Raw genomic sequence first — 12,948 nt, 5'->3', positions numbered from 1 at the left:
CTTGATATGCTAATCTTACTTGAATTTGTTATACATTGTTTACAAGGCTTTTGCAAATGTTTTGCAAATGTAGTGTTTTATTTGAGAGCCATGTATAATATATCAATTTTGTCCGCTTTAGATGTACTATTAGGTACAACATACAGAATTGTGATATCATTTTTAATTCTTGAGTTACCGAGTTGTGAACCTGATAGTATTGTTTTCTGAAAATTTGCGATTTTTGTCAATATTTATGAAATAATTGAAGACCTCAATGAAAAATTCGCCACCAACAGTCACTAGACCTTAACTTTTTCTTTTAAATGCAACAAACCTCATCAAATTTGGTGCAGTGGTTGCCGAGAAAAACGGTTTCTCCTTTCCCTTGTATTTAGATAGGAGGCCCCTTGCTAAAGCTTCCTCTTAAGTCTGCTTGTCTTCCTGTTTCTTGGCTTCTAGAATTTTCTGGCACTGCTATTTGGAATTCTATACCCAACAACATCAAAGTCTCACACCATTCTTTTTGCAGTCTTTGAAGAACTTTTCTGTTTACTTTTAAAGAGCTTTGATGTTTAAAAACACTGTTAAACATTTAGTATCGTTGTCTAGTCATGGGAATGTTTACAAATTGAGTGAAGTATATTGATATGTGGCTATATACTGCTGACGTTTTCATTCTGCATATTCATGTGGTTGGGGCCCAATAGCCTTCTTCGCCGCGGGTCCAAACAAGGTTTTTAGTATTCTTTGTAGTTTCAATGAATGTTAGTAAAATTGAATTTAATTGAATTGAATGAACTGTCTAAGTTGCTGTATTTGGAGACGCAGGTTCCATTGCAGGATGAGATAATTTAGAACTCTGCAACCACATCACTGTTTTCTGCAGGTGAGGTATGTCAGCAGTCATGGCTGTTGACAATGTTGTACAAACTAGACAACTTTCAAGTTTTTATAACTGTAGCACTGTATAACATATTGTTATATAAAATGCCTCAGGCATATTGCGCGGCATTTGTTGTCGACAGCTTGAATAACCTTTCTCACTCTGCTCTCAATGTTTCTCTGAGCAATAATTTAAACAGAAAACTGCCAGACATGTAGTTAGTACTATATAGTGCACCATTTTTAAATCTGTTTTTTTATTATAGGTGCCTGTTCATTGTCATACTATTTGCTCTTGGCAATTCTACCATTATGCGCCTGGGGCATCATCATCTTTTTTTCTTTTGTAATTCTAAAAACACTGTTGGCTAATGTTACATTTCTCACATTGCATAACCTCTTGGCTTGCTAATATCTATTTTACTCTTATTAAAAGTCATGGAGCCCTTACTGCAGGACAATTATCTTGCAGTTGAAACTGCCATAGAACCTTTTTCATGTGCCTTGATGTGAAATATCATCATATTAATGCAGCACTTTGTCTTGGTTGTGTCTATTCTGTGCATTTGGTGAAGGATAGGTTTATCAAGAAACCTTGTACCTTGAAATTCAGTAAAAAAAATTTTCCTTTTTTTGTTTGCCTAATGAACTGTTTCTAAAAGTAGGCGTGTGCAAAATTGCAAGTGTTTCACACTTGGAAGATAAAGAGAAGTTATTTCAGTTAGGCTTTTGCCAGCCCTATAATTCTGACACTTCTTGGTGCACAACACTCATCCCCCAACTGCCCTTCACAGTTCCGGAACGAGTGACGCCTCATTATCCTTTCACTGAGATACTCAAGCGAAGCCTTTGCCTCGAAAGCACTATGCCAGCCTGGTGTGACAAGTGCGAGAAATACCAGCCCACGGTACGGCACCTGTTCCCTTTTCTGCTCATGTTTCTGCTGGAAACTGTTAAGGGGAGGCTATTAGTAAGCTGCATGGCCATCCTCCTTTAAATATTCTAGGGCCTTTAGCATGTCTTAGCAAATGAATGCATTTTTTGAAAGCTGGTGCTTACTTTAGCACATCAGAGGTTAAGATGTAAAGTTGTAGCCCATTAACCCGTGCTCTTCTTGTGTTGCTGCCAAATGCAGTGTGACCACATTTTTCTGTGAACGTTCACACAGCTCATTCTATTCAGTGGATAGCCCCACTTAAATTTGTGGATGTGTGTGTTCTTCAGCTACAGCACAAAAGGCTCACTACCTAAGAGCACCAGAGTGCCCAGTTCCACATTTTACTTTTATGTGAGGTTCAGAGAAAAAAAGTTGCAGTTTCACTCGAATGGCAAAGCATTGACAGTAATAAAAAGTATTACACTACAGTAGAGTACAAACTTGGGCTGGTTGGTGTAGCATAGTTCAAATTCTGAAAAGCCAGTGCGCAAACAAAGTGCATATAAAAGAATGACACACACATTGTGCTGACTACCAGCTGTATTAGTTTATTGCTTCTTGCTTCGAACAATATACATTCGCAAAGAACTAGGAAAGAAAAAGGGGGGCTATCAAGTGCTGAATATTTCCAGTTTCTAAACTAAGTGAAATATATGAGTTTATATGGAGTTTGTTCAGCAAAAAAAGGCTTCCTTTATTTTCTACATGTAATGCCATTAACAACTGGATGTCAGATCAACGGAGAAGTTTGTAAGTAAGAAACAACTGAGAGGTGATCGTATCTGGCACACCATGACAATGACTGCAATGAAACAAAAGGACCAGCATGTCACCACATGCATAAGGTAGAGTGTTGTGTTCAATGAAGTATCTGAGTATATAATGCTACAGCAATGCACATCATTTAAGGGGAATTCAAACATGGTAAGCTTGGCCAAATAGAAATTGCTTTCTCTGAACCAAGACAACATATTTGCGGACTGCCTAAAACGAGCATGCATATTTAGTAATCACTTGGAACTGTTGTGTAGAAGTGATCTCTTCGATGCGTTTGCTCAGGAACTGTGTGTCTGCCCAACAACTGCAGTTCTGCTGAGCAGAATCATTTGCAAGAGATTGCACTTGCAAAGGTCTTTCTTGTACTGCAGCAACTCTTACGCCTTACAGTATTCGAACAGTAAGGAACTCTACGAGCTCAGATAGTGAATTTTCTAATTGAATAAAAATTGAATAGCAAGAATTGGTAAACTTGTAATTGAAATTTCAAATATTTGCACAACCCTAGATAACAAATAACACATGATAGCCAGGTCTGTTATAATAACAAAATCGGGGCCAAAGAAAGGGAAATACAGTCAAAAGCAGCAGAGGATTAGAGGGGAGTGGTGAGATTTAGGGAACTTGAAAGGATAGGCTTGGTTTATTTTGTGCAGACCAGGGTGGATTGGTAATCTCTGGGTGAGGCCTTTGTCATGCTGTGTACTTCAAATAGGCTGTTTTTAATGATAATGGTAATGGTCTGTGTGTTTTTCAGCTACAAAGCAAAAGGCTGAAGTCATTACCAGAAATACTGACTGTCAGCTCGGGCTTGGAAAATCAGCAGGACCTAAACTTTTGGCAGACACAGATTGAGGTGAGGTTGCATGCCAAGCATGGGTTTTGCATTAATGCCCCCTCCCCTCCCCCCCCCCCCTCGTCTTACATTTGCCACAATTTTGATTTTCTGTTGACCTGTGTAACCTGAATTAAATGGCTTCATTTGGATGAAAATCTTTGGCGCCCATCATGGCAGCTCAGTGGCTAAGGTGTTCAGCTGATGAGCATAGGTTGCATCTTCAGTCCCCGGCCACAGCAGTTGTATGTTGATGGAAAGAAATTTAGGAGCACTTTAAATAACCACAGGTGGTCAAAATTAATCTGTAGCCCTCCACCACAGCAACTCACTAGCACAAATCATGCTTTCGGACATTGAAACTCGCAAATCAATCAATCAATCACCCAATCAAATTTGTTGGCCTGTTCGACCTCAGCATCATTTCACTAGTACTAGTACTTGTAAAGCTGTCTGTGTTAGCCCTTTGCACGACGAACTTGTTCGCGATAAGCATAAGCTACAGAATCAACAAGCAGTCTAAATGCTGTGTCACATTATATTCGACGAGTATATGTCATGTCAAACCTCATGTGAGCTGCCAAATTGCCAAACTTCATGCAACTTGAAAATCACCTCCTGCTTGGTGCCTGACATTGGTGACAAAAATTACTTTTAAAATGACAAGCAATCACCCTGGCTGAAACGTTTTGTGTTCTTTAACAATTTGTGGCTGGTGTAAGCACTGGTGACGTTACTGATATGTATATGTATGTGTGTCTTTTGTGGTCATCAAGTATCTGCAGGAACAGAAAAAAGCACCCATTTTTCTGGCATAGAATTCCTATTTTGCTTTTGTTTTGAATCACGTGGATGTGCTGACAGATTTATTTGGGCACATTTCGGGCTGTACCTTTCACAGATATGCCTATAGTTAAAGGTTCAACACAAGTAAAAGAGAGAAAAGATGTTGGGTTTGCTTGAAATTCTATTTATCACCAGTCCCTGTCTTTTATCTCTTCCGATGTTCCATCCACACTGTGTGGAAAAACAATTTTAACTTCCTTTTCTTCCGTTCTTTAAGCTCCCTGACAAATAAGTCATTTTCAGATGTTTGGCAACAAAGACAGCAAGGCAATGTCCTTCTGTTCATCAGCTCCTGTGCCTAAGCGGTGTCGATACGGGAACTGCTGCACTCGGGCGGGCTGCAAGTTCTTCCATGAAAAAGACAAAGGAAAGCGGTGAGGACAAAGCATGGACTCATAATCTTTCACCTACAACTCCTCCATCGACAGCAAGTCCTGTTCTACTTGCTTTTTGACAGAATCATCAAATTTGCAGAGTTGTGTAAAGATTGAACACCTGAAGTAGTCATTTTATCTTCATAACACAGTGCTGCCTTGTTACAAGCAACGTGCTCAGAGTAATGTTAATTAAGCCTTATGGTGTCTTTCACTGGTCGATTTGGAGCAGGTTCGCACTTTCCACTGGTCATTTCGGATCAACTCGCTCCACGCCGGATCACTCTCACTTGCTCCGCCACTGAGGTGCGGATTCGGGCGAAAATAGGACGGGAAGTATACGTCACTTCTGCTCACTGTGGGACAGCGACTATGATTGCCATGGAAACGTACAGAGCGGAAGGTCGGTTTTTGTGACGTGTACGCACAGACCTCCGGTACAATCCACCGCGGAGCATTTTTGCTCTCCTGTAGCAGGTTCGGATTAGTGAAATCGGAGCACTCGCTCTGGGATTTTGGCAGCCGCTCCAGATCAACCAGTGAAAAACACTATTAGTTAATCCTGCCTTCAAAGGAATTTCTTATAACCTGTAGAGATACACCACAGTGTGACAGTCATGGCTTGCGGGCAAAGGCTCACTGCATGACCAGTCGAGTATGCACACCTGCAGCGCTAGGTTAACCCAGTAGTGGTCCCCCAAGCCCGAGCAGCTGCAGGAGCAAAGGTCCCACGTATCTAACTTGTAGTGAGCCTATGAGCTACGGCGAGGAAGCGCTCAGTGGTGCAGAGCGTGGGGAAGTAGGTGCTTAGAGGCGGTCACAGGGAGGCCAGTTAGGGCACATCCCGGTGACATGTGCTCATGCATGGGACAGGACGCCAGGAGGGAGAAGCCTGGGGTGCACGGGAATGTAGCTCCGGTGTGCTAGCCATCTCCACCATGTTGCTGCTAGGGCTACAGTTCTCGAAGATTGAGCCTGGCAAATGGCCGGCACCACATACAGACTGAGAAATGAGCCGTGGTAAAGCACCTTAATTCCAACACACCTCAGCTTATGATTAATACACTATGAGTTAGTGCATTTATATATAAGTGCAGTCGCTCACAATCACTCGAGTCGCGAGTGTCAATGCAGGTTGGTGCCATTGAGTGTGCATGCCATGGTAAGTAGCATTATAAGGGTCATAGGCCAGTGTAGTCACTCGTGAGTCCACTCACTTGCATTCACTCCCATTTATTCTGGAGCCATGAGTACGAGCACGAGTGCGAGCTGAGTGTGAGTGAATATACATCTGATAACACGAATGAACTTTCCCAGGCTGTGCTCGTAGCAGAAGGCAAGGACCATGCAGCCTCTAAAGTTGTTTTTTTGTTCACTCATTAGCTCATCTTTGTGATTATCATCTTCTCACTAAGCTGAGGATTAGTGTTGGAAAATTGATAATCAAATTAATAACATTGCTCCTTCTGCCTCTCAGCAGTGCCTGAGGTGACAGCCCTTCAGTATCGCAGTGGCAAAGCAGTTGCTTTTGAGTTTATTTTGCTGTTACCAGTTTTTATGGTGTACTTTGTGGGATTTGAGGTGTGCCCCGGCACCTCTGTGTGGGAATTCACCTGCTCTGTTATCCATACGCCTCTGCCTTTCTACTCACGCTGGTTGTCGGGGGTGGCCTTTGTCACAGACCGGTTTGCAGCGGTGGCACTTTGCACTGCCAACCGCATGTGCAACTGAGCACGGTCGGCAAAGTGAGCCCATGAGAGATCTCTCCAGGACAGCACTGAGTACATGCACGTATTCTTCTTGTTCGCCGGCCCCTTTGTTAGGGTCTCGGACTTGAGCTCATCTACGGTGCCATTGCACTAACAGCGAGCGCGTTGCTGCTTTCCTGAATGCTAAGTTGAAGAGCAATGCCTAGTGCTCGCGCCTGATCATATGGCGCCGAGCCACGCTTATTGGAGGCCCAAGCCGACGGAGATTGCCCAAGCTCTCGCAAGTGGGCCCATTGCTTATCGCGAGAGAAAGTAGCATAGCCGCAGGGACTTTTCCTAGCGGCATGTCGCAGGGAGCCATCTTCCCATAGCAACATGCTAGTGGCACCCCTTTCTGTATTTTTCGCTCTTGGTGCAGAAGCCCTTTTATTGCCGCACCGGTCCGGAACCGGGCGTTTGTGGAGTGTCGGGTGTCGCCGGAGACAAGTACTAAACAGGTTCCACTAACTTAGGGCAATACTGTATTTTCTTGTGCGCACAGCGCTCGGTGCCCTCCTCTTGCGGCCTAAGCGTGCGCACAGCAACTACAACAGACTACAAGAAGTGACGGTTGACACATCTCGGGGGCTCGCTAAGCTCGAACCTGCAGTGGTCGGTACTCCTGGGAGATACTAGACGCCCACCACTTGCACACAGACAGAAAAAGTCTTACTAGAACAGCTGAGTGGCATAGATGGAGGGAGAACTTTTGGTGGATTCAGCCCCACTTTCAGAATTCCCAGGCTTCTGTTTATGCGCATGTAGTATCATGTGTAGGTGATGTGCTGGAAAGCCTTGCTCCTTTTCTCCTGCTAAAAAAAAAGAAAAAGTCTGGTCGCACTGTTGAGCAAACCATGTATAGATCAAATAAATGCATTGGCACAACATAAATCCTACAGGAAATGCAGAAAAATTGAATTGAATTCTGGGGTTTTACTTGCCAAAATCACGATTTGATTATGAGGCATGCCGTAGTGGGGGACTGTGGATTAATTTTGACCACCTGGGGATCTTTAACGTGCCCCCAATGCACAGGACATGGACGTTTTTGCATTTCGGCCCCATCTAAATTCGGCCGCGGTGGCCTGGGATTTGATCCCACGATTTCGTGCTTAGCCGCGCAACACCATAGCTTCTAAACCACCGCGGCGGGTAAATGCAGAAAAATTAAAGCTGATATAGATCGTATTGTATAAAACATAATAACAAAGTATTTGGAGAAAATGGAACTTGTATATCGTAAAATATGGTATACGTACTTGGTTTGAAAAGCTTTTTCTAGGGATTGGTATCACTTCAAGTACGAGATAATGAAGAAGTGGAAGTTGAGTGTCCGCTTTTGCTCTCTTAGCTTACTTCCTGACTGCACTACTTTCTACCCCATTGATCACAGTGCTTCCTTTGTTTAAAATTTGAAGGCTTGCTTTGACAAGACTTTTTTGCTAATATGTATGTGCACAGTGCTGTTGTTTATTGCCTAAATTTTTAATGAAGTTGTAGCTGACGTCACTTTCACCCTTGCAGATATGTGGCTTCTAAAGTGGAGGTGGACACAAGTGTTCAAAGTGCTTCTTCCTGGCTTCCTTTGTCTATACTTGTGACATTGAATAAGGATGGAACAGTGGACATTTGCCGGGCTGACTGCAAGGTCAGTAGTTACGTCTTTTTAACAGCAGTAGCTCTTACTGGTTCTTCCAACCTTTGATGTGTCCTCAGACTCATAGAACGTGCCAAAGAACTAACCAACTATCACAAGCTTTGTAAGTTTCTTCAGGCACCAGCATGGAAGTTACACGTTTAGATATCTATTATTGCAATAGCAATTATATCGACACTCCAAGCGCATTTTTGCCATCGTCGTCGCTGTCGCCGTGAGGTTCCGTATAAAGTACAACGATGATAAAATCGTCGCCGTGTGTGCGAGTGCCAGCGTGCGAGGGGGAGCCGGCAACCGCAGCCTTATCTCGCGTGCATTTTGACGAGCTCCCGCGATCATTGAGTGAGATGTGTTCATGTTTACCTGTGCGCGTGTGACACCGTGCTTGTTTATTTAGTTAGTAAGCGAATATTTGACTTTATACGGCCGATAAAACTACTATCCTTATTTCATATAGCTGTCTACTAATTTGCTATCGCAATCGATGCTTTGCCTTTTGGGCGAAACTGCGACTTTTTTAGCACTTGTAATGTTAAAGCACTAAGTGTCTCATATAAACATTTTACTGCTACTAGTGTATTTTCTTTAACCTAATATTGTCCTCATTGCAAAGTGAGTTTCTGTTCTTGATATTGTTATCATTGTCGCTATAGTTTATCCAGATGAGGCACCAATGAGCAACCTTGAGGTTACAAATTCCAAGAGTGATTTTAACTCTAGCAAACATGTGCTTATATTTTAAGCAACGACAGTATGCTGCAACCTATGTATGCATATTTCAGAGCTAGTTTCTAAAGAAATTTAAGGAGCCACCGAAAAAGAACCTCAGTGCCAGCATTAACAGTGTAAGCTGTTTCCCTGCGGAACTTCAAGTTATGCATAAGGTCACATAGCAGCATTGTGATCATAACAATGACGAGTCATATAAACAAGTCATTGCAAAAGCCAAGCAGGGTAACAGATACTTCTGCAAGCAGTGGTGCTGAGGTTCTGCCACCTTTTACAATTTTTGTTTCTTTGTTTCATTCAGTGCAGAAAATGTGTGTAGTTACACTTTTAGTGTCTACTTGCGCTGCAGAGTTGAACATAACTAACGAATGTGTTTACCGCTAAAAAGATGTTAACCTGCTGAGGTAGCTTAGTGGCTATGGCATTGCACTGCAAAGCTCGAAAGCGAAAGTTCAATCCCGGGCCGTATTTCCGTGACAAAATGCCACAACTCCCACGTACTTAGATTTAAGTGCATGTTAAAGTACCCCAAGTTTTCAAAATTAATATGGAGTCTCCCACTACAGCGTGCTACCAGATCGTGGTTTCGGCACGTAAAACCCCAGAATGTAATGTTTTGAAAAGGTGAAACACAGACAGGAACAAAAATGATGATGTGTTCCTGTCTGTGTTCCATCTGTTTAGTGCTAAACGTGTCCTTTAATAAACACCAACTATACCGATAAGAACTTCTGAAGTTACGTAAGTTTGTCAGGTTCAAGCTGTTATGGTTTTGGTTGTCTCTGGCGCACGCAGACTGAAGCCTCCACATCTGAAGATGCAGGCTTGAGCACAGGGAAAGAGGATGGTGCTTGTGGGAAAGACAAAAAGATCAGCTCAGAGAAGGAACAGGTGGGAGACAAGAAGGAAGAGGGAGACGACTTGGAGATGAAGGAAGGAGAGGGGGAAGTCGAGGAGGAGAATGAAGAGGAAGAAAGCAATGCAGTCCTGTATGAGCTGACGTCGGTGGTGTCCGTGGTGAACAACAGCCGCACCAACATCGTGAGCTGCATCCGGGTGGGGCCCTCGTACCACATTCACCACCAGGGGGGACCGGCCACCCAGTGGTACCTCTTCAATGACTTCACCATCGTGCCCATATCTCCCGTGAGCTGCTTGCTTGATCAGTCTGTCAATCTTTGCATCTGTTGTTGTACATGAGGCACTGCCATTGATGTACAATATGTAAAACTGAGAGACCTCTGTTTGCAATGAAAAGAAACATTGTGGCCATAACTGCATAGCCTGAGACGTTGGTTTCAAAACTCAGAAGATGTGCCATGTGTCGATTAACCATGTAGTGGTATAGGATGGCCCTCATTACATGAAAGATCAACAGAGCCAACTGTTGACAGAGGACTTTACATATTGGGTCCTTGGAATGATTGTGAATCTAGCTTATGACTTGAATTTTTAAAGATTACAGGTCTGGACTCTAGGCTATGTTATGTGTTTTGTATCTTCCCTTGGTCATCACCATCTTGCTTCCCATTTTCTTGCCCTCTCACACACAATGGATGGCTAGAGGAATGCACCTCAAACCAACCTTTCTGCCTTTCTTACTATTGAACGTCTTTCTCTCTCGGAGGGTGTAAATTTTAATTCTGCTAGCATCACAGAATTTTTTTTTTTAAATCAACGTGGTTGCAGGCTAGTAAGCACTTTGACATTTTGTGTTTACGCTGCGGAAAGCTCTGCGTTCATTGTACAAAGTCTCCCCAGAAAGTGGGGTGGCGTAATTCACATTTTGATGTGGCGGTATGCAAAAATGTGTATTTAGATTTAGCCACACTTAAAAAAAAACTCGGGGTAGTCAAAGTTATTCTGGAACTGCCCCACTATGGTGTATTTATTAATCCAGGTGTTGCTTTAGATCGACCAGCCAATCAATCAGTCAGTTAATCAATCAGTTTCTAGAACATGGAGACATGAGCACCCTCTGACAGAAGCCTGAAAAAATTTCCAAATTACAGCACAGCAAAATGTTAGCAGTTTCTTCTCCTAATTACTAAGTCTACATTTATTCAGCTGGTGGTGGCAATAGTTGTCATTGAAGTCACTGAACAAGGGGCGATATTTTGAAATGATAACTTTCAATTTCCATCCCATTGGCTTTATTTTATTGGCTTTGGCTTTGCTGCGCTGCCAATATTGCCAGAGTCACCCACTTCTCGTGATGGATGACAAGAACAGAAAGTAAAATTAATTATGACAAAGCACAGCCTGAAATTTTGCATGTAGCCCTTCATAGTTGCACATGATGTAAAAGCCATGCTGACATCATCTACCTCATAAACAATTAAGTTGGGCACCTACCTGCCGTTTAACAGGTTAGAAAATGGCTTAATGTGGGGAAAGCTTGGTTTATAGTGTCACATTTATTGACAGTGACGCAGTGACGCGTTTATTGACCTAGTGTCAAAACTGTGAGTTACAAATTTAGCTCTTTATTGAACGAGCTTGTGCCCCACAAAACAAGTAACGCTCAAAAACATTGATAACTGTGAGCAAAGTCAGCGATCGGTGAAAATGTGAACTGCAGATCAGACGTGTTGGATTTTTATGCATGGCTCAACGAACCTTCTAGCGTAATTGCTGGTGCTCCCATAAGTTCTACTAGAAGGTACAATAGTATTCCTGTCACCCACGAATTCGATTACACAAGGCATAGGACAACATAGACAACAGATAGAACCATCGATAACTTTCGTGAAACTTCCGATACAGAATGAGTGATAACCTTCAACATTTGTTAGCCGGCGAAATGCGGCCACTGAATACAGATAAAGAAGTATGCGTGTCAATAGTTCAGAAAGTTTTTTTTTATTGTTGCTAGCAGTACGTATACAGAGTGTCCCAGCCATCAAGAAGTTTGAAGATTATTCACAGTTTTATATAAAATTTACAGAATTTACATGTTAAAATTGCAAACACTCATTAAAGCGCATGGGATACTGTTTCACAAACACAACTCTATATTTGTCATGAAGCCATGTTTTTGGAAATATCTTCTCATCATTTTTTGCTGTGCGAGAAGGTTTTAAACAAAGCAAGGCCTTCTGTGCGAGTAAAACTAACTGTATGTTGTTAGCCGCAACCTGAAAAATTCTCCAGTATTTTTTCTATTACTACTAATTAGTTGTAATGATAAATTAACCAACTTTTTATTATTCTTCTTACTTCTTACATGTCAGCACTATGTTTTAGAACACATTCTAAAACATCAGTTTAAATTGTTTGTGGCATGCTATCTCTTCCATGACATTTTTTATTCACATTAAAAAGAAAGCCCGTGAAATATTAAAAAAGCGAACCTCATGCCGCGCTTGTATGCTACAGCAATGCTGCTCTCAAACTTGCGCCAAACAAATTTCACTCACGTAATGAACCAATTTGGTCATAAATATGACATGTCGCATTTTTTCCGGGTGGCTGCTACATTCATGCGCATGTTTGGGTTGGCCTTATGCGCCAAATCGATAGCTTGTGTTGTGATTATTTGCAATTATTGATAGCTTGGCATTAGCAGTCTGCTTGCCACTGTCACAAACGGTCGTGCGCTCAACGTGAGGTTCGCCACTAGCAGGAATTTTGCCACCATACCAAGATAAATGCACTGTCTAAGCAATGCACTTGTCGGGTCATGCGTGAACTGGAGTTATTTCCTTTGCATCACGTGTGAAACCAGCACTGCTGCGCCATGCAGGTAGGGTCAGCTATCGAATATGTCTTAAACAGTGTTGACATATCTGGTGTTAGTGTAATAACTAAAAAATTAGGTAATCATTCATTAAAAGCCAATCACTCAAAGAATTCAAAGATACGTGATGGCTCTTGAGGTTACTGCTAACAACGTACGGTTGTTTTTATGCGCACAAAAGGTTTCGCTCTTTTTTTAAAACTTGGTACATGGTAGATGGCACACATGGTATAGTGAAACTAGGGGCTGCATTTTGCTTGTTCACTATAGGCAGATTCAAGATTGGTGATTTTGCCAAGTTTCCCAAAATACTTGAATTTCATGTATAATTTTCCTGTCATGAGTCTGTTCCCATATGGACTAGCATCAAAGTGCTCTGGCAACAGAACCTTTATAGGAAACGAAGTGATTAATAAAAGCTCGTCATTATCACTGCTGAGCT

At 42.3% G+C, this 12,948-nt stretch overlaps 1 protein-coding gene across 14 annotated transcripts in view; it reads left to right on the top strand.

The window, feature by feature from the left end:
• The window catches only part of LOC119441720 (PAN2-PAN3 deadenylation complex catalytic subunit PAN2), a 201,891-nt gene that overhangs the window by 150,736 nt on the left and 38,207 nt on the right, over window positions 1–12,948 (top strand). For 5 of the 14 annotated variants that reach the window (XM_049661559.1, XM_049661561.1, XM_049661563.1 and 2 more), the window contains 5 exons: window positions 1,659–1,771; window positions 3,336–3,434; window positions 4,503–4,633; window positions 7,906–8,029; window positions 9,563–9,913. The exons of 5 other annotated variants lie outside the window; for them this stretch is intronic. In XM_049661559.1, coding sequence (XP_049517516.1) covers window positions 1,659–1,771; window positions 3,336–3,434; window positions 4,503–4,633; window positions 7,906–8,029; window positions 9,563–9,913 — 818 coding nt within the window. The remainder of the gene's footprint in view (window positions 1–1,658; window positions 1,772–3,335; window positions 3,435–4,502; window positions 4,634–7,905; window positions 8,030–9,562; window positions 9,914–12,948) is intronic. 4 more of the 14 variants (XM_049661560.1, XM_049661565.1, XM_049661566.1 and 1 more) reach the window with 4 other exon arrangements.

Source organism: Dermacentor silvarum, chromosome 2 (genome assembly GCF_013339745.2).
Source record: "Dermacentor silvarum isolate Dsil-2018 chromosome 2, BIME_Dsil_1.4, whole genome shotgun sequence".
Lineage (NCBI taxonomy): Eukaryota > Metazoa > Arthropoda > Arachnida > Ixodida > Ixodidae > Dermacentor > Dermacentor silvarum.
The sequence above is the reverse complement of the archived record's forward strand: the minus strand, read 5'-3'. Positions and strand labels throughout refer to the sequence as shown.